The 25,963-nt window shown below is 40.3% G+C and overlaps 1 protein-coding gene across 3 annotated transcripts in view; it reads right to left on the bottom strand.

The window, feature by feature from the left end:
• Window positions 1–25,963, bottom strand: part of WWOX (WW domain containing oxidoreductase) — a 572,066-nt gene that overhangs the window by 420,804 nt on the left and 125,299 nt on the right. For all 3 annotated transcript variants that reach the window (XM_088672015.1, XM_035117487.3, XM_035117485.3), the window contains exons 6-7: window positions 8,475–8,563; window positions 480–665 (exon numbers count right to left, since the gene is read on the bottom strand). In XM_088672015.1, coding sequence (XP_088528141.1) covers window positions 480–665; window positions 8,475–8,563 — 275 coding nt within the window. The remainder of the gene's footprint in view (window positions 1–479; window positions 666–8,474; window positions 8,564–25,963) is intronic.

Raw genomic sequence — 25,963 nt, 5'->3', positions numbered from 1 at the left:
CAGCGCTTCGGCATCCGAAGACTTCAACTTACAAAGACGGCCGCGGAACAGATCGTCTTCATAAGTCGAGATACCACTGTACTAAGGTTTAAATTCAGCAACCATATCAGTTTCAAGTCCTGTAACACACTGATTTCATGGGATACTTTATTAGTTTTTATTTTTATGTACTGAAGTTCTTATTTGAAAAATGGAAACTTTTGCTTTAATTATTGCCCCTCATTTCCATTACAGAAGATAAAAACTGACAATGGGAAGCTATCAATATATCCTGTTGACCTGGAGCTGAGAATGGGTGTGGGTGTGGGTGTAGAAGGATAAATAAAAATTTAAAACATTAAGAATGTCCCTGCATGGTTACTTCTAGCTGAACCCACTTTCCATTTGATCACCAAGAAAATGCTTTAGGAATTTCACAAATCACTTAATAGTTTAAAAATCTCTAAGTGGCATACAGCATGTTCTGAGTCAAAACTCACCTATGTGATTCTGAGGAAACCATCACAACTCTTGCAGGAACTGAGCGACGGAGAACATCTTCAAGAAGCTGAATGAGATAGAAGTGTCCCAAGTGATTCACCTGGAAGGTGGACTCCAGACCATCTTCAGTCAGTTGCCAAGGAGCCAAAAAAGTAGCAGCATTGCAGATCAGCACATGGAGATGCCTTTAAAAAAAAGATATATATAAACACCACCAAAGTCACAATCAAGTATGAAAATGGTATAATTAATTACAACGATGAATGTGTGAAGACATTTCCAATATCTTGTTGGGACCTACTCCTACAGGTTGGTATTTTTAATAGCTATAGCCCTTTATTTTTGGATAGTTTCAACTTTTGCTTTTCTTTTCTTTTTAAGCAGGGTTCTACAATTGTCTTGTTATTTTTTGCAAAGCTTTGCAAAGTGTAGTAAACCACCCTGAATGCTATATAGAAGGCAAGGTAAAGATTTCTTGAAATAAATGAATCCATATTAAAAGACATTCCTTTATTGGTGAAGAAATGTTTCCATTCTCAAAACTTACATAATTCACTCTTGACAGTAAAAAGGCTGCCTTGTAGGTAAGTCACTTATAGTTTTCATATGTTGGTAAAACACAGGCACTGGCAATCATTTGTTTTCTAAGTAAGGTAATGGGGACGGGAAGATTTGTAGTGTCATAGTCAAATTGTAACACAGATTCCCTACCCACAAGGACTCACATGTTGCCTATATGCACCTATATTCAGTGGAGCTATGACAGACACTATCAGGTCTGTTAGGCAGCTACCTGTGTGAGTTCAGTCTCAAGGGAATTTGGAGCCGTCATCTCAAGTGGATGCTTAGGCTGCAATACTATGCACACTTACTAGGGAGTAAAACCCACTGGACTCAATAGAACTTACTTTTGAGTACACATGTATAGGATTGTACTATACATTAGTGTACCAATGCTTACTGGACAGTTATATATTTTAGAAGTCCAGTTACAAACAGCAGAGATTGTCTCCACCATGCAACACTAAGCATCTCATTGTAAAGCACCGCCTTGGTGCAATTCAGGTGCTGTGGATCAGATAAGATAAGATAAGATATCTTTATTGTCATTGTCCCCTTGCGGGAACAACGAAATTACTCGGTTGCTACATCCACTCAGATAAAGCATTCCGCATAATCCAAAATTACAAAAGCTAATTAAAAACAGTAAATATACTACAAAATAACAAGTAAAATAAGATGACTTCAAAGTCCGGGCTTTCCATTTAAGGCCAAAATTGCTCTAGAGAAGAAACTGTTCCTGAGACGGCTCGTTCTTGCCTGCATTGTTCTATATCTCCGTCCCGATGGCAGGACCTGAAAGAAATGGTGACCAGGGTGCGTTGGATCTCTTGATATATCTAGTGCTTTTCTATGGCACCTGGTGGTGTAAATTTGTTCTAAGGTGGTGAGTGAGCAGCCAATAATGCTCTCTGCTGTTTTAATAATTCTACACAGCCCTGCTCTGTCCTGGGAAGTACAGCTTCCGTACCACACACATAAACCGTACGTGAGCACGCTCTGTATGGCACAGTGATAGAAGGCAGCAGCAGCTTTTGTGGAAGATGGTTTTTCCTTAAAATTCTCAAAAAATACAGTCTCTGCTGCGCCTTCTTCACAAGCCCCCTTGTATTAACACTCCAGGACAGATCCTCCTGTAACTCAATGCCTAGAAATCTAAACGTTGTTACCCTCTCCACACAAATTCCGTCAATCAAGAGTGGCTGGACCTCGTTCTTCTGTCTCCTAAAGTCCACCACAAGCTCCTTAGTTTTCTTTGTGTTTATGAGCAAGTTGTTGACTCTGCACCACTCTGTCAGCCGCTCCACCTCATCTCTATACTCAGTTTCACCCTCCTTATCAGAGATGAGCCCGATCACGGTTGTGTCATCTGCAAATTTGACAACCCTATTTCTAGGGTGGGCAGCGACACAATCATATGTATAAAGAGTATAAAGGAGCGGACTATGCAGCACCTGAATATCACCAAGGCGGTCCTTTGTGGCTGGATGGGTTTGAGTGGATAAGGAGGATTTCACGATCTAGATTTCATCAACTAACGTATATCATACCCTGGGGTTATGACCCATAGAAAAATATCCTGTATCCTATAAAAGCCGTCTGTGATGATAACATCATCAACAGCCCAAAGGTAAATAGAAACAGTAATGTGACTTTTCAGTTCTGTGTCAGAGCAGGTTTCCTTCAAGTTTTTACTTCTCCTATTGACCTGAGAAGCAGTTCTTTTTTCAGACCACATCTCCTCCATTTGCAGACAACGTGCATTCCTTTTTATGGAAGGCACAACCTATTTCCTAATTTGGAAATAGGTTCACTAATCTCCAAATTCACAAATTTGGACAAAAACGTTAACACACACACTGATCCCCCAAAATGTGATCCCATATTGCTGGGAGGCCCGCAAATATTCTAGTCATGTGGTTCTTTCCCATCCAACTGCTATACTTCTCTTTTCCATGGGGAGGGGTGTAAGATCCAAGAGGGAACTGCCCATAGAAATGGTCCTACACACCAGCGTATATACAGCAGTGTGGGACTGTGCGGCAAAGAAGCAGTTCCCACACCAATGGAGTACATGTGAAAGGAATTGGTCTTCTAAACAAGATACACATTTGATAGGCGCATGTAGGATCTCTTTAAAATGGAGAAATTTGGAGAAAATAATTGAAGTTCCTTATTTTCTAACTAACCAACACAACAAAGAATTAAAACAATAGGGGTGGAGTGCTAGCTATGTAACACAGTCCCTTATAAAATTTTGCAACACACAACAATAAGTAGGATCTGCAACAAAATGTTGGGGTGTTGGGAGATCCTGTTCAAGGTTCTGGCCTGTCAGTCATACCCTTCTGCAGGATACTCCATGCCATGAACACTTTCTAGTGTTTATGTCCCCTCCTCCCTAAAAACATAGTTAGCGTTATGTTTCTACTGAGCATACACAGTCCACATTGGGCTGTTTTGGGGTTGACACCCCACCCTTAGTTTTGTTGTTTTTGCTGATATTGTTATCATTCCACAAACTTTGAATTTCCCCTCCAAAAGCCTGTTATAGTTACATATGAGGACTGATAAGAATTCTCCCAAGAATTGGGTTGCAGAGCTTTCCAAACTGTGTGTCACAACATGTTAGTGTGTCGTACGAATGCTCCCCACGCTCCTCCTAGGGCTAGTTAGTTTAACCTCCAGTTTGCTAGTAAAGCTGAATTACTGTGTGGCAAAATTATGCATGTCACCAACATGAAAAGTTTGGAAAGCTCTGGGTTAGTGATTCAGTGTGACTTACTGCATACCTAACATTTGCAGAGCTTTAGAGTGTTCAAACTACTCTACAGGCATTGTCTCATTGTAATTCTGCAAGTTGTCAGCATTATTATCCCCAATATTGTACATGAGAGGCCTGAGAGTCCACTTGCTCACTCCACATTGACCATGATGAAACATTTTGATGAGCTTGGTCCTAATAAGTGCTTAATATAGTACTATTTTGGTGTTCTTTTTAAATGGATTACTACAAATATTTGCATTATTTAAATGGTATCATGTGTCCTGAGGAAGATGGAAAGCTGGGATTTTAAACTTCTTGGATTGCTTATTTTTAATATCATTTCCCATGTTGGTTACCTGCACTATCAGCACCTCCTTTTTAACATACTTATTTTAATAACATCTAAAAAGGAAGCTATGAATTGTATACACAGCCTAACTGGTTGCACTCCAAAATGTTAAATTCCCTTGGAAGCAGTTAATGATGAAACAGACCAACTTCGTAGTGACATGTTAGTTTATAAAGTTCAGGACTGAGATAAGGTTTATTTCAGTTCTATTAAAAAGTGTCAAAACAATCACATACACTTGCCAAATATTTTCATTCTTATTTATTTATTTATTTATTCCTCTGGAGTGCTTTTAATCAATGTATTTTGTTTAAAATTCTAGGTCATTACATCGATTGCTATTGCCCTTTGTAATATTCCTCATGACTTTATTATTTTAAATTAAATTTTTAATTAAAATACTGTGCACACATACCCTTTAAAAATTCTCTCATTAACCATTAAGCTATAAAAACTGCAAAATGCTTACTACTTTATTTGCAGCAAAAGATTTTTAACTATACATATTAAATCATAAATATTTTACATGCTTATCTACCCAACATGCCCCTTATGGCTGGTTAGATCTTGTGCAAAAGCATCAAAGCAAATGCCTCTTGAAAGCCATGTCCCTCTTTTCAAGGCAGATCATGTCCACCTTTATGGAGTTTCAAAATACAAAGAATATTTTATTTGTATGCTCCAGTCTTTGGGAAAAGAAAAGGAGCCTTAATTAACAGGTCTCTTAACAGTGATTATGCAGCCTAATTTAAAGACACAAAAAATGAGCACATGCCCTACTGAATCACAAGCCAAAGGTCGATTGAGTCCATCATCTTGTTTCTAAGTAAATGTTCTAAGGCAGTCAACAAAGCATGAAAGGAACAGTCCTCCTCCACCGTTGGCCCCTGGAATTGGTGTTTAGTAGCATATGTCATTTATCTGAAGAACATGCTGGTTCCATTTAGCTTATCACTTCCTCTAATAGCAATCTCACATGGTAATTGTCATTCAAAAACAAGGTATCAACATGTATGGGGAATCCAATGAGGACTGATCATGCCAAGGCAACAAGGAATGCAGAGTGCAGAGGGGGGAGGAAACTGGTGGGGGTGGGGTATAGAACAGAGAAAAGTTCCTTATATCAAGTCAGGGTATTGGTTCATCTAGTTCAATGTTTCATGACATTGAATCCTGACAAGACAGAAGCATAGCTGCCAAGTTATCCCCTTTTTAAGGGATTTCCCCTTATGCTGAATAGGCTTCCTCGTGAGAAAAGGGAAAACTTGGCAGCTATGGACAGAAGTACTGTTTCTGGGAGACAGGAGGCGGGCAGCTGTGGAGGACTCCCTGGTCCTAAACAGGGTAACTGTGCCCCTGAAAGACCAGGTAAGCAGCCTGGGACCCTAACTGCCTGCGGACCGCCTCGCCAGAGTGGTGCATGCTCTGGTTATCTCTCGCTTGGATTACTGCAATGCGCTCTATGTGGGGCTACCTTTGAAGGTGACCCGGAAACTACAATTAATCCAGAATGCGGCAGCTAGACTGGTGACTGGGAGCGGCCGCCGAGACCACATAACAACGGTCTTGAAAGACCTACATTGGCTCCCAGTACGTTTCCGAGCACAATTCAAAGTGTTGGTGCTGACCTTTAAAGCCCTAAACGGCCTCGGTCCAGTATACCTGAAGGAGCATCTCCACCCCCATTGTTCTGCCGGGACACTGAGGTCCAGTGCCGAGGGCCTTCTTGCGGTTCCCTCAGTGCGAGAAGCAAAGCTACAGGGAACCAGGCAGAGGGCCTTCTCGGTAGTGGCACCCGCCCTGTGGAACACCCTTCCATCAGAGGTCAGAGAGATAAACAACTACCTGACATTTAGAAAATACCTAAAGGCAGCCCTGTTTAGGGAAGTTTTTAATCTGTGATATTTGATGTATTTTAAAGTTTGTTGGAAGCCGCCCAGAGTGTCAGGGGAAGCCCAGCCAGATGGGCGGGGTATAAATAATATATCATCATCATCATCATCATCATCATCATCATGCATTTAAACAAATTCATACGCTCATCTAGGTGGCTTCATCTAGCTAAAAATGACCAAAATGTAAAATCCAGCCCAATTGCCAGTGTCAAGTAAAGATGTTCAAATATCTCACAGTGCAAATGAGAATTTCTTTTTCAAAGATATTCCAAAGATGTATTGAGGCTTCATTAATGGACTGAAAGGCAATCAGCCTATTTTTGAGATCTATGGGTCTGGAAATCTCATCAGGGAGGAACCTGCCATATTCACTAAGCCTATATTACCTGAAAGCAGACCCATTGAAATGGGTGGTGTAAGTTTTTCAGAAATATCAACAACCTCAGATATGCTGATGACACAACCTTGATGGTAGAAAGTGAGGAAGAATTAAAGAACCTTTTAATGAGGGTGAAAGAGGAGAGCGCAAAATATGGTCTGAAGCTTAACATAAAAAAAACCTAAGATCATGGCCACTGGTCCCATCACCTCCTGGCAAATAGAAGGGGAAGAAATGGAGGCAGTGAGAGATTTTACTTTCTTGGGTTCCATGATCACTGCAGATGGTGACAGCAGTCATGAAATTAAAACAAAATTAAAAAAAATCCTTCCAGCAGCACCTTAAAGACCAACTAAGTTTTTATTTTGGTATGAGCTTTTGTGTGCATGCACACATATCTGAAGAAGTGTGCATGCACACGAAAGCTCATACCAAAATAAAAACTTAGTTGGTCTTTAAGGTGCTGCTGGAAGGAATTTTTTTAATTTTGTTTCGACTACGTCAGACCAACACAGCTACCTACCTGCAATGAAATTAAAAGATGCCTGCTTCCTGGGAAAAAAGCAATGACAAACCTAGACAGCGTCTTAAAAAGCAGAGACATCACCTTGCCGACAAATATCCGTATAGTTAAAGCTATGGTTTTCCCAGTAGTGATGTATGGAAGTGAGAGCTGGACCATAAAGAAGGCTGATCGCCAAAGAATTGATGCTTTTGAATTATGGTGCTGGAGGAGACTCTTGAGAGTCCCATGGACTGCAAGAAGATCAAACCTATCCATTCTGAAGGAAATCAGCCCTGAGTGCTCACTGGAAGGACAGATCGTGAAGCTGAGGCTCCAATACTTTGGCCACCTCATGAGAAGAGAAGACTCCCTGGAAAAGACCCTGATGCTGGGAAAGATGGAGGGCACAAGGAGAAGGGGACGACAGAGAACGAGATGGTTGGACAGTGCTTTGAAGCTACCAACATGAGTCTGACCAAACTGCGGGAGGCAGTGGAAGACAGGAGTGCCTGGTGTGCTCTGGTCCATGGGGTCACGAAGAGTCGGACACCACTGAACGACTAAACAACAACAAAGTTTATCATGCGAATTCATTTCAAAGGGTTCACTCTGAGTAGAACTAACATAGGGCCGACTTGCTTAGGTTAGCACAAGAGACTATAGCTTAAAACAGATTGAACAGATCAAGAAACTGTACAATGAAATTAAAATGCTCTCTTCCATTTGTACCTGCAATTTGGAAGATCAAAATTTAGATTGCTGCATGGACTCAATTTTTGACAGGTTTCAGGGTTAATTGTTTCCATAATGGTGTGGTCATAAATTGGCTCTGCTCCTTTTGAATAATCCACAATTTCTGTCCCTGTATTGGAATCTCTAGCAAAGTCACAACCTCAGAAATGGGGCCAAAAAGTCCTGTAGGGCTTGGTGACATCAGCAGCATGATGGGAACTAGAAGACTTCCCAGAGGGGAAGCTCCCCAGAGGGGAGCCCCACTCCTGCCAGCCACCACCTATTTATCATTACTTCATAGACAAGAGAACAGTGGAGAGGTTTCCATCTGATCTGAGAAACCTTCATATGCATTATGTCTCAAGCATCCGGGGATCATGCAAAGTACAATAAGGGAGGGGGCTGGCAAGAGAGAGGCAGCGCTTATCCCTTTCCTACATACCATTCCTACAAATTGTCCATCAGCCAGTGTGAAAAAGCAAGTGGATTTCCCCCACAACTGTAGTCAAGAAATACAGCATGTAAAAACAATGCCCTTTAGCCACAAAAAAAAATCCTGCCTGGATGCTGCTTTTCTTTTAAGATACAAGAGCTCAGTTACAAAGTTAACATGTTATCTATAGTTATCCCCTAAGTCACACTAAAAGTTTATAGAAATGTGGGTGTTTGCAACAAAGCTTTACATAACTATTGTTGTTTCTCAGTTTACAGTGATTATGCTCATCTGATAAATTTATTTATTTCTAATTATGATGCTGATGTAGTGGTAGTAATTCTGATACAGAACCCTCTCCCCGATTACTTACACATGCTTGGATTTGAATGCTTCAGCAAACTCCTGTACACTATGAAGAGATGCAAGGTCTAAGGTCATTGCTTCTACTTTGGCTTTGTGCTAAAATGAGAGAACACAAAGGAGAAAGATAAACAACATCAACTTGTTTGTATCACAATATCATGTTACACCAAATACAGTAGCTTTACAGGTAGGTAGCCGTGTTGGTCTGGATCGAAGTAAAATAAAAAAAATTCCTTCAGTAGCACCTTAAAGACCAACTAAGTTTTTATTTTGGTATGAGCTTTCGTGTGCATGCACACTGAAGAAGTGTGCATGCACACGAAAGCTCATACCAAAATAAAAACTTAGTTGGTCTTTAAGGTGCTACTGGAGTAGCTTTACAGTTACACATTTAAATTTCCTCGTTCAACATTAGAACCCTGCAATGGACATAAATCAACCTGGAAAGCATAGAAAACAGTGCCAAATGCTATGTTCTCAATTTGTAGCACTTTTAAAGACAGATGGATTGTTCTTAGAAGTAGCTGATATTCTGAGGTTAGAGAACCAGAGCAAAACCTCCTGGGGAAAAAAAACTTGATTTGTGAAGCAGGGGTATACCTTGTGATATGTACAGCTGACCTACCCTTACAATTTGGCAGATGTGTGCTAGATGACTAAAGGAGTCCTTCAGTCTTCTTAGTCCAATGAACCACAAAATAAATAGAACAAGTTGTTTTATTAGTATTTATCATTTTGATTCCCCCCCCCAAGTAAATAACAAATTAACCCTAGAAACCAAAACGCATGAACCACACTAATCACAGTATTTGTGCATAAGGTAACAGAACTTACAAGCAGCCTTAATAAATCCTTATGATGGGTCTATACTGATACTCTAGAATGGTAAAGGGTAAAAGCCTTTGAGGAGATGATATATATGAATAGGAAAAAATGTTTAAGATAACTTTTATTAAGAAACCAGAGGCTTTTCTTTTGGGAATTATGGGATTAAGAGTTACCGAGACAATACAAAAAATTATTTATGTATGCGACCACTGTCACTCAAGTGATTTTTGCCCAAAGATGGAAAGAAGAAAATGTCCCAACTAAAGAAGAATGGCAACAGAGTACTCAGAAATGACGAAACTTACAGGAAGAATAAGAAATCAGGATTATATACTCTTTAATGTAGAATGTAAACATTTTGTAAATCTAAGTTTAGCCTCATTGAGGGGCAGTATTTCAATATGAGTAGAAAAATGAGATTGTGTTTTTTTTAAAGAAAAAAAAGCACTGGGGATGCCTCTGTAGATGCAACCTTGAACACTACAATGGATATTGCAAAGTGGGTAGAAGAAGCAATCCTGGTTACTCACCACTCTAGTATATTTTTTTAAATAAAAAAACATAGAATGTCTGCTCAGGGTTAGCTATCAGCAGTCAGAAGCTGCTCTTGACTAAAATGAAAATACAAGACAAAATATTGACCACCAATTGGTTTCTTTTTTCTTGCCAACTTTCCTTTGCAACAGAGGTTATCTCCTCTCTCTCTCTCTCTCTCTCTCTCTCTCTCTCTCTCTCTCTCTCTCTCTCTCTCTCTCTCTCTCTCTCTCTCTTGCTCTGTTCACATCTCCAAGGGGAAAATAAAAAATAGTGCTACAAACACAAGGACAGCAAGGGGTCAAAAAACATCAAGTAGTTCAACAGACTAAACCACAAGCTGTTAGTTACTATGCTCTTGGGAACAGTGATTCAAGTCCACACACTATTACTCAGGTAATGCCTTTGCTCTTGGTATCAGGTTGCAGGTTTCTGCTACTGGCTCCAAAAACAAAAAAGGAAGCACCTGTAATATTAGAAATGTGAGGGGGAGGGTTCCAATGCCAACTATTCCTTCACAGGGAGAAATCTGCTGGAATAACTAAGCTGCACTTGGGGGTAGAATAAAAATATTGAAATACAATTAATGGTCAATTGTGATGTACAGATGACAAATACAAGCTATGAATATGAGTTTCTAGTCAGTTCTGCCAGTGAACTGAAACATCCTGTAACAATACATTCACTGCCAGGACAGTCAATGTCCCTTTATTTCAAACTGTTAAACTCATGTGTTCTGTACTTCTGCAGCTTTTTAGACTTATCAAGCCATTGGTTATCGAGAGCAGTAAGAATCAGTAGAGGTATTTCTTCAGCAGCTTAAGGAGCAGACTTGATAAGGTCACAAGTAATGATGGTGGTGGTTGTGATATTTCTGAGCATTCCAGACAAATTATGCTATAGAAGTACAGAAATTATAAAGGGAGAAACACATAGAATAACTGCAGACCTATAGGATGTAAAAAAGAAAAAGAAAAAAAGAAGTTAAATTATCATGTCTGGATTTTTAACCTGACCATTGTTAACACGTGCTTCATATTTACAAGCTTATCTCCATACCTAGGAGGACTAGGAAGTTTTTGTTACTGTTATTTTAAATATTAACTTCATTTTGTCATGACCTTAAGTCAGATGCTTCTAGTTATTGTTATTTATCTCCTTTAAGTTATGAATTACAATTATGTAATTATGCTCTGGTCCATGGGGTCACGAAGAGTCGGACATGGCTAAATGACTAAACAACAACAACAACAACAATCTTGAAACATTCCACGAAAAATAAAGGGATATAAACCATATGCTTCATAATTTTTATCTGCCCCACCTCCAATATAAAAATTTGTGTGTGTGCTTTCTCCTGAGGAAAAACTGCAGTAGATAACACTCTTACTTAATTCTGAAAATGCTTCATGTTGCATAGAGCAAATCTATTAAAACCTCTTAGAACATAATTGACAATATTTTACACTCACATTTAGAAAAATGCTTATCAAGCCAGAAGTTTAACCAGAAAGTGAAAACACTCAGAAAGCTAGCATTTTCATGATATGTGATGTACTCACTTTACATCTTAAAAAAACTGTTTAAAAATGAACACTGCATGGTACAGTAGTTTGGCAGTAAACATGATTGTGCATTTATGTCTCCACGCTAAAGAAGGAGCCTTTTTCCAATAGGGGATTTTTCATTCTAATGCAAGTGATGATTTACATTAAATATAGGTAAAGTGTGGTTACATTTTCCTGAAGGACTGCAAGGAAGTGAAGAGAACTACAATAACTTGAAACATAAAAGCTTTCTCTGTCATAATATTTATTATAATGGCATATAAAAGAGATGAAATAAATAATAGATGATAAAGAATCCTTCAGCAAATACCATTACTTGTGTCTGCTCTAGTTTTATACACAATTGAAGACTCTTAATAAATATGCTGTAGTCCCTATAACTTATATAAGTGCTGTGGAGAGGGGAGAAATGTAAGATGTACTTTAAAAGGCACCAGAGTGGACATTAGCTAATTTACTGCATAATTATAGTCTCCATTGCTATACTAATACTATCTATCTATCTATCTATCTATCTATCTATCTATCTATCTAATCTATCTATTTCTCATCTATCATCTCCCACATACACACAAACACAGTTTTTCACCATAAACTTATCCTTAAGTAGTATAGCACTCAAAACATTTCACCTTTTGAGGGTTGAAAAGACGATAAAAAGTACTCCAGTTTAACAAAGAAAATTTCAGTCACCTACACTTGGAAAACAGTTGCCTGAAAGAACAATACATATTTTTATTGTTGTTGTTGTTGTTTAGTCGTTTAGTCGTGTCCGACTCTTCGTGACCCCATGGACCATAGCACGCCAGGCACTCCTGTCTTGCACTGCCTCCCGCAGTTTGGTCAAACTCATGTTCGTAGCTTCGAGAACACTGTCCAACCATCTCGTCCTCTGTCGTCCCCTTCTCCTAGTGCCCTCCATCTTTCCCAACATCAGGGTCTTTTCCAAGGATTCTTCTCTTCTCATGAGGTGGCCAAAGTATTGGAGCCTCAGCTTCACGATCTGTCCTTCCAGGGAGCACTCAGGGCTGATTTCCTTCAGAATGGATAGGTTTGATCTTCTTGCAGTCCATGGGACTCTCAAGAGTCTCCTCCAGCACCATAATTCAAATTATGTTTACAAATAAAAGACTGCAGAAGAGATTAAGAAACTATTAAGCATTTAAAAACCATCAAAATTGTCCATATGCTACAAAAATGTTCCAATCTCAATTGGTTCCCTTTTTAATAAAAACATTTCCAAATATCCTTGAATGGCCAAGTCCTTGGGTGGCAAACCTTGGAGGTTGTCTAATATTATAGTCATTCCTAAGCCATTTAAGGATTGGAATCCTGATTTCTTTGATTAACACAGTTGTAAAACATTTTCAAAAATCTTTGAAGATATGTTTTCACAACTGCCCACATTATATTCATAACCGTCAAACACATTTGTCAACAGTTGATAGCCACACCTACTTGGCGGCTTATAAATGTCACCCACTGGGCTCATACGCAAAACCCATGCCCACAGCAATTCTTTTGCTTTATGCTGCCAAGTATTTTGATCATTTATATTGGACTTCTTAAACTTCAACAATTTCAAAATTTCATGTGAAAGTCCCTTTTATCTGCCTTATACAAATCTATATCACACCAGTTGAGCAAATGAAGAGGATAACAGTCAAAGCTCTGACTTTATTCCCATTGGCCAGGGCACTAACTCCTGTTGTCCACTTTTTCGCTGGCTTTCTACCCTGGCCAAAGAACCATTAATAACTAAATATAGACTCCCCTCCAACACCAAATTTGCTCTGCTTTCTTTCTCCCCCCCCCCAATTCTGACAAACCAACTTATAAAACACTTAACTCGCTACACTTGATCTTAGCCAAAAGACCAGATTGTGGTGGCCAGATTACTGATTCTCAAGAACTGGAGAACTCTGAAACTGTCTGCCCAAATTTATATTCTGGCTTTCATATAAGAAATGGCTCATGAACTTAGAGCAAGAAGAAATGAGAATGCATCAGCCAAATTTTATTCTATTAGTTCCAGCTTTAAAGGTAAAGGGGCCCCTGACCATCAGGTCCAGTCGTGTCCGACTCTGGGGTTGCGGCACTCATCTTGCTCTATAGGCCGAGGGAGCCGGCGTTTGTCCGCAGACAGCTTCTGGGTCATGTGGCCAGCATGACAAAGCTGCTTCTGGCGAACCAGAGCAGTGCACGCAAACGGCGTTTACCTTCCCGCTGGAGCGGTCCCTATTTATCTACTTGCACTTTGATGTGCTTTCGAACTGCTAGGTGGGCAGGAGCTGGGACCAAGCAACGGGAGCTCACCCCGTTGCAGGGATTCAAACCGCCAACCTTCTGATCAGCAAGCCCTAGACTCTGTGGTTTAACCCACAGAGCCACCTGGGTCCCTGCAGTTCCGGATTTAGGCCCTTATAAATGAACACGACTTTCACCCATCTGACACGCTTGGACATATGTGACACTTTGAGGAGAGATTGCTGGGTTCCCCAAGGAAGACAAGGGGAAAGGAGGGATGATTTACTTTTACTTTTCCCTCTGTTTTTATCTTTCTCTCCCCCCCCCCCCGTGTACACACACAAACACACACCCCAAATAATTTTTTAAAAAATGGAATAAAACATTGCAGAAGGGGCGGTGAAGCCAAAAAGAACTGTGCACAGAATACCTTCTCTCCCACATCTACAGTATGTAAATCCATAAGAATCAAAGCTGATCTGACACTTGCCTAAAAGACTAGGAAGCACAGACAAATTAAATCCAGACCAGAGTATGCCATTAGAATAAAGCATGGTAGCTTTGATGCATTGGTTATGACAGTCAACAATGTCCAGCAATAGGTGGTAATGATGATCTTCATGCAAGATGGATGAAAACAAGGAAATGCTTTTATTTCAGTTTCAGGCTGTAAATATTACAGTCCCTAATGCATGCACTTGAGTATTTATGTTAGGCAGGCTTTATAAAGTCATGCATGTATTTTGAATGCTATGAGATTACCTTTCAGCCAGCTGAACGGGACAAATGAATCACATGGTGCAAAGCTTTAAGGCCAACTGAAGATATGTTGTCTGTTTCCAGAATAGGTTCCTTTACAGCATTTGAGATAACTTACGGAGGACCATTAGAAGCCCTAGTAGATGGAATATTTTTACACTCGTTTTTCTTCTGTTTCTTTCTGCCTCAGCCATTTTCATAAAAGACATTTCACAGTTTGCATCTAGGGCTTTAAAGTAGTGCATGTTTTTAAAACAACAGCTTCGTGGGCATTTTTGTTAGTTATGTTCCTAACATCTTTACTGGGGCTTGACTGAGAAGGAAATTAGCCAATGTTTCAAGGACATGATTAACTGCACTTTAAAAGGAAAGAAGGGTGCCATTCCTTCGCCTAAAGAGCCTACCCTTAAAACATAAGCAGGGATCTGGAGCAGCTGTTTAGGTGTGCCCAGAGGCATAAGCACACTCGACAGGATTTTCTGTTCCCTGCTCCTTTAACAGCCCCCATGCTCAAAATATGTTTGTCGTGTAGCATGGGTGGAGAGGTGCTTGAGAAATGTAAGATCTAAGCCTCCCTAGACATTATGTACTTTTTGGATAATGGCCTCCATGCCTAGGTAGGCATTTTCAGCATGTGGTAGAGGTGCATGTCCAAGACCACATTTCGAATTGTGCAGAAGCTTTTTCGTAGTGTGCTACTGCATGTATGTTATCAAACATAAGACAAACATGAAGCTGAATCTTGTGCATGTTTCCTCAGCTTTAAGTACAATTGCACTACAGTTTAATAGGGACTTTAGGTGGAATCTGATGTCATAAGTTCCAATGATTATAGATCACGAGTGGTTCTAGATTTAAGGGAAGTGGCTTTTGGCAATCAACTGTTATGTATTCTGAAAATTCTATTCATTATTTATTCTTTCAGTGTGTAATTTGGTTCAGAGGATACACTTGGAAGGTGTGTAATTTACAAAACAAAAGCTAGCAACACCACAAAGAATAACAAGTTCCACAGTACAAGTGCAAACAGCAAACTAATAGTTTCTGGGAGGCAGCATTCTATTGTTCCAGGTTCAACACACTGTTCTTGGAACATGGAATGCTTTCACAACAGTACAGCCATGAGGAATGTGCAGAAAACAGAAACAGGTGAATTCTGATAGCTGACTCTTTATGGGTGAAAAACAGCAGCTTCCATGGTGCTCCAGATACACACACTTATAGCCTATAGGCAGCTGTCCAAAGGTCTGGGCCCTATGGAGCAATTGCAGCAACAGCAGGGCATCTCCCCTCCTCCAGCTTACAGACCATCCTCTGATGGATTGCATGCCTGCAACCTGAGACTTTGGCACGGGATTCATCACTGCTCTTCACTTTTCAATACTGGTTCTAGGAGACAGTGGGGTGGGAAAAGGTGGGGAAATTACTGACTCATCCCTCGCCTGAACTGTCCTTTCTTCTGTCACATCCTGTATGCCTTCTTTCACCCCAGACTTCCCTGACTCCTTCTACCCTGGCTCCTGCCTTGCGGGTGGTGTAACACCCCATAAATCACTGGTCCTCTCTCATGGGTCATTCCCATGCCCCAACAAGACACTCTTTGGAGCCCTACCAGCCCCTGACATCAGCAGAGGATATGTCCCAGATTTCCCTCCTATACCAGTAAGAAAATCAGCAGTGCTCATTTATGTTTTATTTCCAATCATAACTGGTCCCTTCCATGGGTTGTTCATCCATTCCCTTGTTTAATGACATTTTGGAATCTTAACATGTTGCATCATGCATTGAAGGGGGCATTTAATCCTTCTGTTGTTTGTAGTTTTGATATCTAGATATTTTATGGTTTTTTGTTTTTTTTAAATGATGTTGACTTTTTAAAGTGTGAACTGAAAACAGTTTGAACTGAAAAGCTAGTTATAAATCTTGCAAATATAAGAATAGTAATTTTCTTGCGCCACAACATGGTACACTGCCAATCTCAAATCTTCTTGATTGAAATTTGGAGTGGGATGGTGGGGGACATGAGCTTTTATTGAGGTATTGTCAGCATCATATGCCAGCCCAGCTGAAAGACTGCCAAGATTTCTTCCCTGTGCTCCAAGTAAAATTCGAAATATTTTAATTGTGCTTTTATCTGTTGTCCTGTTTGTTCCTAAATTAAATTTAAAAAACCAATATTGTTGGCCACTCTAAACCTCTGAGGACTGGGGTGGTTCAGAATCACAATGAATTACATAACAAATTGAATGTTCATGCACATAAGAATGCACATATGCAAAGGAGGGGGAAGCCATAGTAGCAGTTAGCACAACCTAAGAGGCTTTTACAGATGGGAAGACAGTGAGTATCACTTGTACAGATGGCAAGTATGGATTGGGAAGTCTAATGGCCAAAGGGCAGAAATGTTTAACCACATAAAAAAAGACTATCTTTTTCTCCCGGAGTTCACAATCATGAGCAATGCTGTGGCCTGAAAGTGCAGGCACGCAGTGTGCTGTGCATTAATCCTTCAAACTCTAACAGATGCTGGCAGGGATTTAAACTGGAATGTATTTACAAAGTGACAAATTATGTTCCAGATTATACACACAGAGAGAAAGAGCACCCACAAATAGGCTGATAAATGTCAACTGCAGCCATGACAAGTGGTTTATTTTTATTATACAGTAACTACAATTTTCTTTTCTTTCTTTTTTTCTTTTCATTTTTTCATGGAGGCCAAAAGATTTATTTGTTGCAGGAAAAAAACATTATATATGACACGAAGTAATAACTGTAAGATTGCTGATATTCTGGGCAGTCTGCCCTGCCAGAAGCTAGGTTCACACTGAAAGACAACATTGCTTTAAAAAACTGTATGCTGTATCACACATAGTAAATATTATATAAAGCTCTACTGGCATATCAATATCTGATCATTATGCTTGTAGGCTAGATAACTTACAAGCAAAACACAATGGGCTGCTTCACAGAAAAATATGAGGGGGAAATTCCAATACTATTTAAGAGGGTCAGAGCTTCTTACACAACCTTCTAAAAATAGATAGATTTTTTTTTTAAAAAAAAAGATTATGAAACCATTTTTTAAATTAAAAAATACTTTGCACTAATAGACAGAAATGTGGAAAACATTGGGTTTAGCTTTATTTATTTAACAAATGTATATAGTGCTTCACAGCATAAAGGCACTGAAACAATGTACACGGGTTAGTTCAGATGTTACTACTGCTGCTGCTGCGGCTGCTGCTGCTGCTGCTGCTGCTACTACTACTACCAACAACACACACACACACACACACAGAGGGCCAGTTCAGACTTCACAATAAACTGTTTTATAATGCTAGAAATAAGCTGCAGTGAGCCTTACTCCCTCACTAAATTAAAGTTCCAGTCCCACTGACTCCAACAAACTGTTATTACCTTTAACCATTGTATATTTAAAACAAATCAACTTCAAATCAAGCTGGCTTGTTTCAAAAACATAGTGGTTACAACTAGCCACTATGCTGGCTGTTTCCCATTACAATAAATCATGACGTCTGAACTGCCTCTATTGTGTGAGCATATATGGATGTGAAAATGTAAATACAAAGTTGTATATTAAGAGTTCCTACAAAGAAAGCTCTCATCTCAAAAGTCACACCCTTTACGATCTCTCTCTACTGCCACAAAACCTTTTTATCATGACCTATATTAAGATAGTGGGACGCGGGTGGCACTGTGGGTTAAACCACTGAGCCTAGGGCTTGCCGATCAGAAGGTCGGCAGTTCGAATCCCCACGACGGGGTGAACTCCCGTTGCTCGGTCCCAGCTCCTGCCAACCAAGCAGTTCGAAAGCATGTCAAAGTGCAAGTAGATAAATAGGGAAGGTAAACGGCGTTTCCGTGTGCTGCTCTGGTTCACCAGAAGCGGCTTTGTCATGCTGCCCACATGACCTGGAAGCTGTACGCCGGCTCCCTCGGCCAATAACATGAGATGAGCGCCACAACCCCAGAGTTGGTCACGACTGGACCTAATGGTCAGGGGTCCCTTTACCTTTACCTTTCATAGTAAGATAAAAATTACATTATTAATAGTTTATATCTTTATAAAAGTCTTGAATTGATACCTGTACTTACTTACATACAAATGTTAGGGAAGAAAAGATTATTGTCATGTTCCATAGGTTCTTATCGGAGAATGATAAACCAGGGAATTGCCAAGCAATTTCAGGATTTGCATAGAGCCTGAGGGTTCCCTGAAGAGAGCGTGCAGGTTCCCCTGATCCAACCCACAAATAATCCAGAGGAAGTGTATGAATCTGATTGTCCAAGCCAGGGGTTCCCAAAATTTTTTTCTCAAGGACCCCTCATCGAGCCGCTATTGTGACAAGGACCCCCATTAATTCCTAATCCTAAATCTAATTCCTAATCTAATTTTTCCAGTAAGCTTAACACTGATCTTGGAAGGGTTAGGTTCAAGGGACGCTGACGATTTAGGTTCAATGGACACTGACAAGATCAGTTCGAGAGTCACTGACTTACTTGCTTGAACATCAAATGCATTATCTTCCTCTTCATCTGTAGGCCTTTGTCGTTTTAACGAACCACTTTTTAACCAACGGTCCATTTTTAACTACGCGAACTGTAGCTTCCGCGAAAAACAACACTTTGTTTACAAACACTACTGTTTTGCAAAGAGGCAGCGCGCGCCAGGGAGGAGGCAGGGGAATGGAGAAGACAGGGTACCTGCGCAGTAGCGCACAAATGAAGCCGACATGCGCAAAGCATCTTGGGTAGGTGAGCGTTAGTAGAATGCGCGCGCTGCCTCTTTGCAAAACAGTAGTGTTCTAGTTTTGCGTTAGACTCTGCTCATGCAGGAAGCGGCCAAAACAAAAAATCTGTTGTCATACGAAATATATTTAATATATTTTTTTATTCTAATAGCATCTTGCGGACCCCTCTGGCATAGCTCGCGGACCCCTGGGGGTCCGCGGACCACCTGTTGGGAACCACTGGTCCAAGCTATAGGGTTTGGGATGTGAAGAACAGTTTGTGTGAACTAACCCAGTGCCTTAAAGGTAAAGGGACCCCTGACCATTAAGTCCAGTCACAGATGACTCTGGGGTTGCACCACTCATCTCGCTTTAATGGCCGAGGGAGCGGGCGTTTGTCCGCAGACAGCATCTGGGTCATGTGGCCAGCATGACTAAGCCACTTCTGGTGAACCAGAACAGTGCACAGAAACGCCGTTTACCTTCCCGCCGGAGCGGACCTATTTACCTACTTGCACTTTGACGTGCTTTTGAACTGCTAGGTTGGCAGGAGCTGGGAACGAGCAACGGGAGCTCACCCCATCGCAGGGATTCAAACTGCCGACCTTCTGATCGGCAAGCCTACTGTGGTCTAAACTGCATAAATAGTACTCTATAAAAGTGAACGTAATATGACAGATCTCTTACTGAATATCAGAAAGCAGAGGGGTGTCAAAAAAATAGCCACAATCAATGTCATGGCTTTGAGGGGAAACCAACTTTGGGCATGCCAAATGCATATAAACTGGGGTGGGGTGGAATTAAAGTGTAGCATGGGCATAAAGGATGATGCTATAGCATCCTTACCCAACAATGGTTTCTTTCCTGAAGCTGGTTCTCTACAACTATTTCTCCTTGGATCCCTACTAGGAGACTTGAGGAGGGTGCTTGAGGAGAACAGGGTGTGTGTGTGTGTGTGTGTGTGTGTTGTTGTTGTTGTTGTTGTTGTTGTTGTTGTTGTTGTTGTTGTTGTGTGTATGTTCAGTTTCCCCTTCATCCCACCCATGCTGTGCAGTACATATTAATTTGGCAGGAACCAACTCTTACAAATGGATCTCCTCTGACACGCTCCCTTATCAGTTTCCATATGTCAAATCTGTTTGCCTCACAAATCAAGAAAAAAGAACTTCCATTCTTATGGGATAATGCAGGTTAGACTTTTATCTCCCAGATGGAATAATTCAAGCATGTTTTTTGCTACAGATTTACCACTGTTTTAGAATTTGGCCCTACTATATGTTTTACTTATAATGATTACTAATAATTTGTTTTAATGTTGTACTTTCAATCATTACAACCTGCTCTGGAGCCTCAGGGTGAAGGGCAGGTAAAGAAATAAATTAATAATAGCATCTAACATTTGTATAGCACTTTCAAATGTTCAAAACATCCCAGATATATTAGCTAAATGTAATCCCTACAAAAGCACGCCAAAAAGTGCAAGTAGATAAATAGGTACCGTGCCAGTGGGAAGGTAAACAGCGTTTCTGTGTGCTGCTCTGGTTTCAGTGTTCCATTGCACCAGAAGCGGTTTTGTCATGCTGGCCACATGACCCAGAAAAACTGTCTGCAGACAAATGCTGGCTCCCTCGGCTTGTAAAAGTGAGATGAGCACTGCAACCCCAGAGTCGTCTGTGACTGGACTTAACTGTTAGGGGTCATTTACCTTTTTTAAAAAAAAGAAAATATATCCCTACAACAACCATATCAGGCATGGAAAACTAAAATGGTGCTTCCCCAGAAGCTGTTGGACTATAACTTCCATCAGCTGTGATTAATGGCCATGCTACCTGGGGCCACCTAGAATATTCATGGCAGAGGCAGAATTCTAATGGGGGACTTCCGCAGTCTCTTAGCCACCAGCCAATATCAGCTCAGACAAACAAGTATTTTTTTAAAAAAAACAAATTTCCCACTGTATATTTCACACTAACTATATCTACCTTTCACCTCACAAAAAGTATAGCTCCTGCATATCTACAGTCCTATACATCAGATAAAATTTGAGAAAGGGAGAAGGGTTGGGGGAGCTAAAGAAACCTGAAACATTTTCCAGACAGATGTTTATAAACAGAAGGTAACTGATAAAAAAAACCCTGAACACAGTGTCACACTATGTTGTATGATTCAGTGATGAACCCATTGGAGCTACTGCAAAAAGTCTTCCTGGAACAATTCCAGAAATTAAAAGGTGCAAACAAGCTGCCTAATACCCTTGCGTAGACTGAATTCTTATGAAGAAAATAAAGTTTATTGTCTGGAAACAGAGAAAGCATGAGGAAAGCACTAAAGCAATGGAGGTGAACAATTAGACAGATGTTCACTTAAGGAAATAAAGAGAACAGAAGAAGCCATCGCTGAGGAAATTTTACGAGAATACTGACAACTCTGCACCTCATCAAGGGCATTGGTAAAGTTAAAGCTGCTAAAAGCTGCTGACACTACAAAATGCCGCATTCAGGTAACATGGCTCATAGCAAAGTAACATTATACCCTACCAATTTCAATTTCCACTCTCTTCACTTCCCCCACCCTTCGCTTCTCCCTCCCCAACCACCTCCATGGCCAAAAAGTATCCAAGTGACTGTGCTGTAAAGAAAATGAAATGCATTTCTTTGTGGTATATGACATGTCCCAAATATCTTTTTTCCCTGACAAACAGCTTGAATATGAGCAAAATGTATTTTCAGACGCGTTGCATTTGCTAAGTGACATTAACAAGTTAACACTATTCAGTGGTTTAAATAATAATACGGGAATGCATTCTGGGAATGGACCATTCTTGAATGACTTCATGCTTTTTTATTGTCTTGATTGCTTTCTAAATAGATTGCATATTTTAAAAAAGTGACACATTTGTTGACACCTATTCCATTTGTGAAACATTTTGTTCTCTTTTCCAGACACTGTAATAAGCCAACTTTGTTTCTTGTTTGCCTTTGTGCTGCCATTTTACTGATCTATTCACTTTAGCTGTATCAAAATAGTTTACTGTTGCTCTAAATAAACAAATGAAAGTATTTAGCTAGGGTCAGTATACTCTGCTTCCCTATGCCCATAAACCAGAACTATAAATAGAAACAGTTTTCCAAATGTCAATTCATGAGCCCCTAGTTAAAAAAACTCTAGTATTTTTTGGTTGCCACACCCCAGGTCCTCCAAAAAGTGTTGAATATGAGGTCTCACAATGTTTGCCCCTTGCCCCCACTTGTACATGCATGAACCCAACTCAGAATGTGAGCCAGTGTGGTGTAGTGGTTAAGAGCGGTAGACTTGTAATCTGGTGAACCGGGTTCGCGTCCCCGCTCCTCCACATGCAGCTGCTGGGTGACCTTGGGCTAGCCACATTTCTCTGAAGTCTCTCAGCCCCACTCACCTCACAGAGTGTTTGCTGTGGGGGAGGAAGGGAAAGGAGATTGTGAGCCACTTTGAGACTCCTTCGGGTAGTGATAAAGCGGGATATCAAATCCAAACTCTTCTTCTTCTTCTTTACTTATTACAATAATTACTTACAATAATGTTTACAAAGACTGAAGAATAAAAACAAGAGTTGACAAAGGTGCCACAACAGCTTTTTTCCAACACTGAAACGGCATCTGGATAGAATAAGACCCTTAGCACACTATTTTCCCACCACCCAAATATTGTATGTTATATAAATTCCCCCTTGTATATGCCCCTACAGTACTTGGAATCTGAAGAGAGCCTTCTCCCATTTATATCTTAAACTTTTATGTCACAGCTTTAAAAACATTGCTTTCAAAAGCTAAAAGCATGATCCAAAGGCATTTGAAACTACACAGGCACCTGCTGGCCCCCAGTCCCCTAATTAGGCCCATCAGTGAGGTGAACCTGAGCTTCTGCACTCAATGGCTTGATGTGTCAGCCACCCAACATTTAATTTACTGCACTGCCCCTAACTAGTGCCACTCCAGGGCAGGGGTAGCCAATGCAGTGCCTCCAGATGTTGCTCAACTTCTGCTCCTGGATAGTGGGCAGAATCCCTATTTATGGATCTGAGACTCAGAAGCAGCCTAACTAAACTTGCTTTGGCTAACAATAAAACAAAGGAGGAAATGATAATGGAACTTTGTGTAACATGTGGTTTGGTCCTTTAAGAAGAGACACAATGAATGGCTATGGGAAAAGGCCATTACCACTAGTGGGGAAACTATAAGAGACAGTACAGAAGAGAGGGAATCTTGGGAAAGGGGGGGGGGCAGCAGTGACTTAGGATCTTTTGCCACTCTGTGCCTAAGCAGCAAGATGGTAATGCCAATTATGTTAGATACCTTGAGGCTTAACAAGATAAGGCAAGAATAAAGCTATGCTTTGTGAATAGACCAGATGCTTAATATTCCTGTCATCAAATTTTCTACAACATCAAATTCTGAAACCGTTCATTATGAAGATGTTCATTGAATTGCTTTTGAAACATTGGATTAATAATAATTTAAGAGCAAAGACACTGAAAAGACAATGTGGGAAAATAAACTTTCCAGAGAAGCAGCAATTGAATGAAGAAGTTCATTATAATTAAAAAAGATCACTTCAGGCTTAGTTTAGCCAAGTGGTTTTCAAAGTGCATTCCTATGAACTGAGGGTTTCCAAGAAACTTGTCAATGGCTCCTTGATGAGAATATGCAATGATCCAGCTTCCTTGACAGAGCGTTTGCCCACTGTTATTAGGAATCTTTGCAAAGCTCAGGACCAGAGGAGTGTCAGGTGTGTTCTGTAGTACACTGTAAGGTTGCAATGAGCCAAAGTCCAATCAGCTTAGCTACCCCCACCCATGAAAGCTGCAGTACCCCAAGCAACTCTATGCACTGTAGAAGGGTTCTGTGACAGATAAACTGGGATTCCATCAGAGACCACTCTACATGGAAATGCTTTATTCTATTTTATCATACCTTTCCTTCAAGGAACTCAGAGCAGAGTGAACAGTATGTCTGACCTCCAAACAGCCCTGTAAGAAAGCATAGTCTGAGTGGTGATAACTGTATACCCAGCAAGGTTTGTGCAGTGGCAGAGCAAGGAGCTGAACTTGGATCTCCCTAGTCTATGTTCATATTTCTAACTACTACACCACACTGTCTCTAAGGCATTTGAAAAATGTTGCTTTTAGGCAAATCAATTCCCACAGCAAAGTATCAGAATTATTGCCATCTTGTCACATACTGAGCAATTTGGATGTGCATAAAGCTTTACTACCTTCCACCTAAAATACTAACCAGTATCATGACCTGCCACAGATAGCAACCTAAATACTTTTCAACTGAAAATGTGATTGGTCCATGTGTACACATAGGGGTGGGGGTAGACTGAAATATAGTGCTCAACAAGCAAGATGAGGACTTAAGGTAATGGGGATGCAGAGCATACATCCTAAAAGCTGAAGTTTCAAATCATAAAACATATTCACAGCTCAATATGTGATTATATTCTCCATGTTATAAATGAGGGAGACTCCATGCTCAAAGTGGTAGCTGTTACTCCCAAAGAACATGAGCACAGAAGTACTACTGCTACAACTGCTACTAATAGGGGGTGGGAATGAAAGTGAGGGTGGGATGGAAACAGCCAAAAGAGATAATAGAATCAAAGAATTGTAGCACTGGAAGGGACACCATGGGTCATCTAGTCCAACCCCCTGCAATGTAAGAATCTCAACTACATCATATATGACAGGTGGCCATCCAACCACTCATGGAAGTCTGTTTCATTGTCAAACAGCTCTTACTGTCAGAAAATTATTACTGTCAGCTGGAAACTCATTTTCTGTAACTTGAATCCATTGGTTTGGGTCCTAGTCAATGTGTTCAATATGCTCAATGGTCTTGACATACAAACTGACTTTTGGTAGGAGGATAAAACACCAGGTTAGAAGGGAAATGGAATGCCCAGATCTCTAGCAGTGTGTAAAGAAGCACTCCACAGCAACATTTTGTTGCAGTTGCCACTTGCTTCTTTTGTATACTTCATTCTACATCTGCTAGTCATAGGGAATGTCAAAGTACACTGCACTGCACTGAAGCTGTCTCTCCCATCAGCTAGAAATCATGCATTGCTGTCAGTCCACAAAATCAAGGACAGGAGCTTCAATCAAAAATGTATTGGGGGGGAAATGATAATGTCTGGAGAGAGGGGACCATTCCTATCTTCTGAAAATTAAACCCAGTGTAAATCTCATCCCTAGGAGGTGCTCTTACTCTAGTTAGAGTAAAAACTGAAGATCCTACTAGGCTAGAAAGCCAGAGAAGATCTCAATGATATGCTTCTTCACACAGCTGAATATGTGCTGTGCTATAGCGATGCCAATGATCCAATTACAATCATGAAAACAAAGCATTTTGCTATGCTTAGCCCAAATTGTGGTGTTCAGTTATTAGAGATTCTAAATTAGTTTTTAATTCTAAATTGCCCCAGTAGACTTCTTTTGAATATAGGTTTCCCCCCTAATTAGCTGTACCAGCACTACTATTTATTTTAATGTTTCAGCTATGCTCTTTGCAGACTTAAAAGATAAAATTGCAAATACTTTTTCAAATGTAAGAAAATATCTCACAGAATGCCATGCGAAGTATAAAGGCCAAAATGAGTAACCCCGTTTCCCAAAACTGTAGATAGATCAAACAATGATTTTGGCACCTGCCACAGTTAAAAGGTTAGGGTTTTTACTCACTATTAATAAAAGGCTGGTAGCTTTCTATCATCATTATCAGTGGCCACCATCTGCCCCTACCTGTGTTCTGCCCCTACCTGTGTTC

The sequence above is a fragment of the Zootoca vivipara genome, chromosome 6 (genome assembly GCF_965207765.1).
Source record: "Zootoca vivipara chromosome 6, rZooViv2.hap1.1, whole genome shotgun sequence".
Taxonomy (NCBI): Eukaryota; Metazoa; Chordata; class Lepidosauria; order Squamata; family Lacertidae; genus Zootoca; species Zootoca vivipara.
The sequence above is the reverse complement of the archived record's forward strand: the minus strand, read 5'-3'. Positions and strand labels throughout refer to the sequence as shown.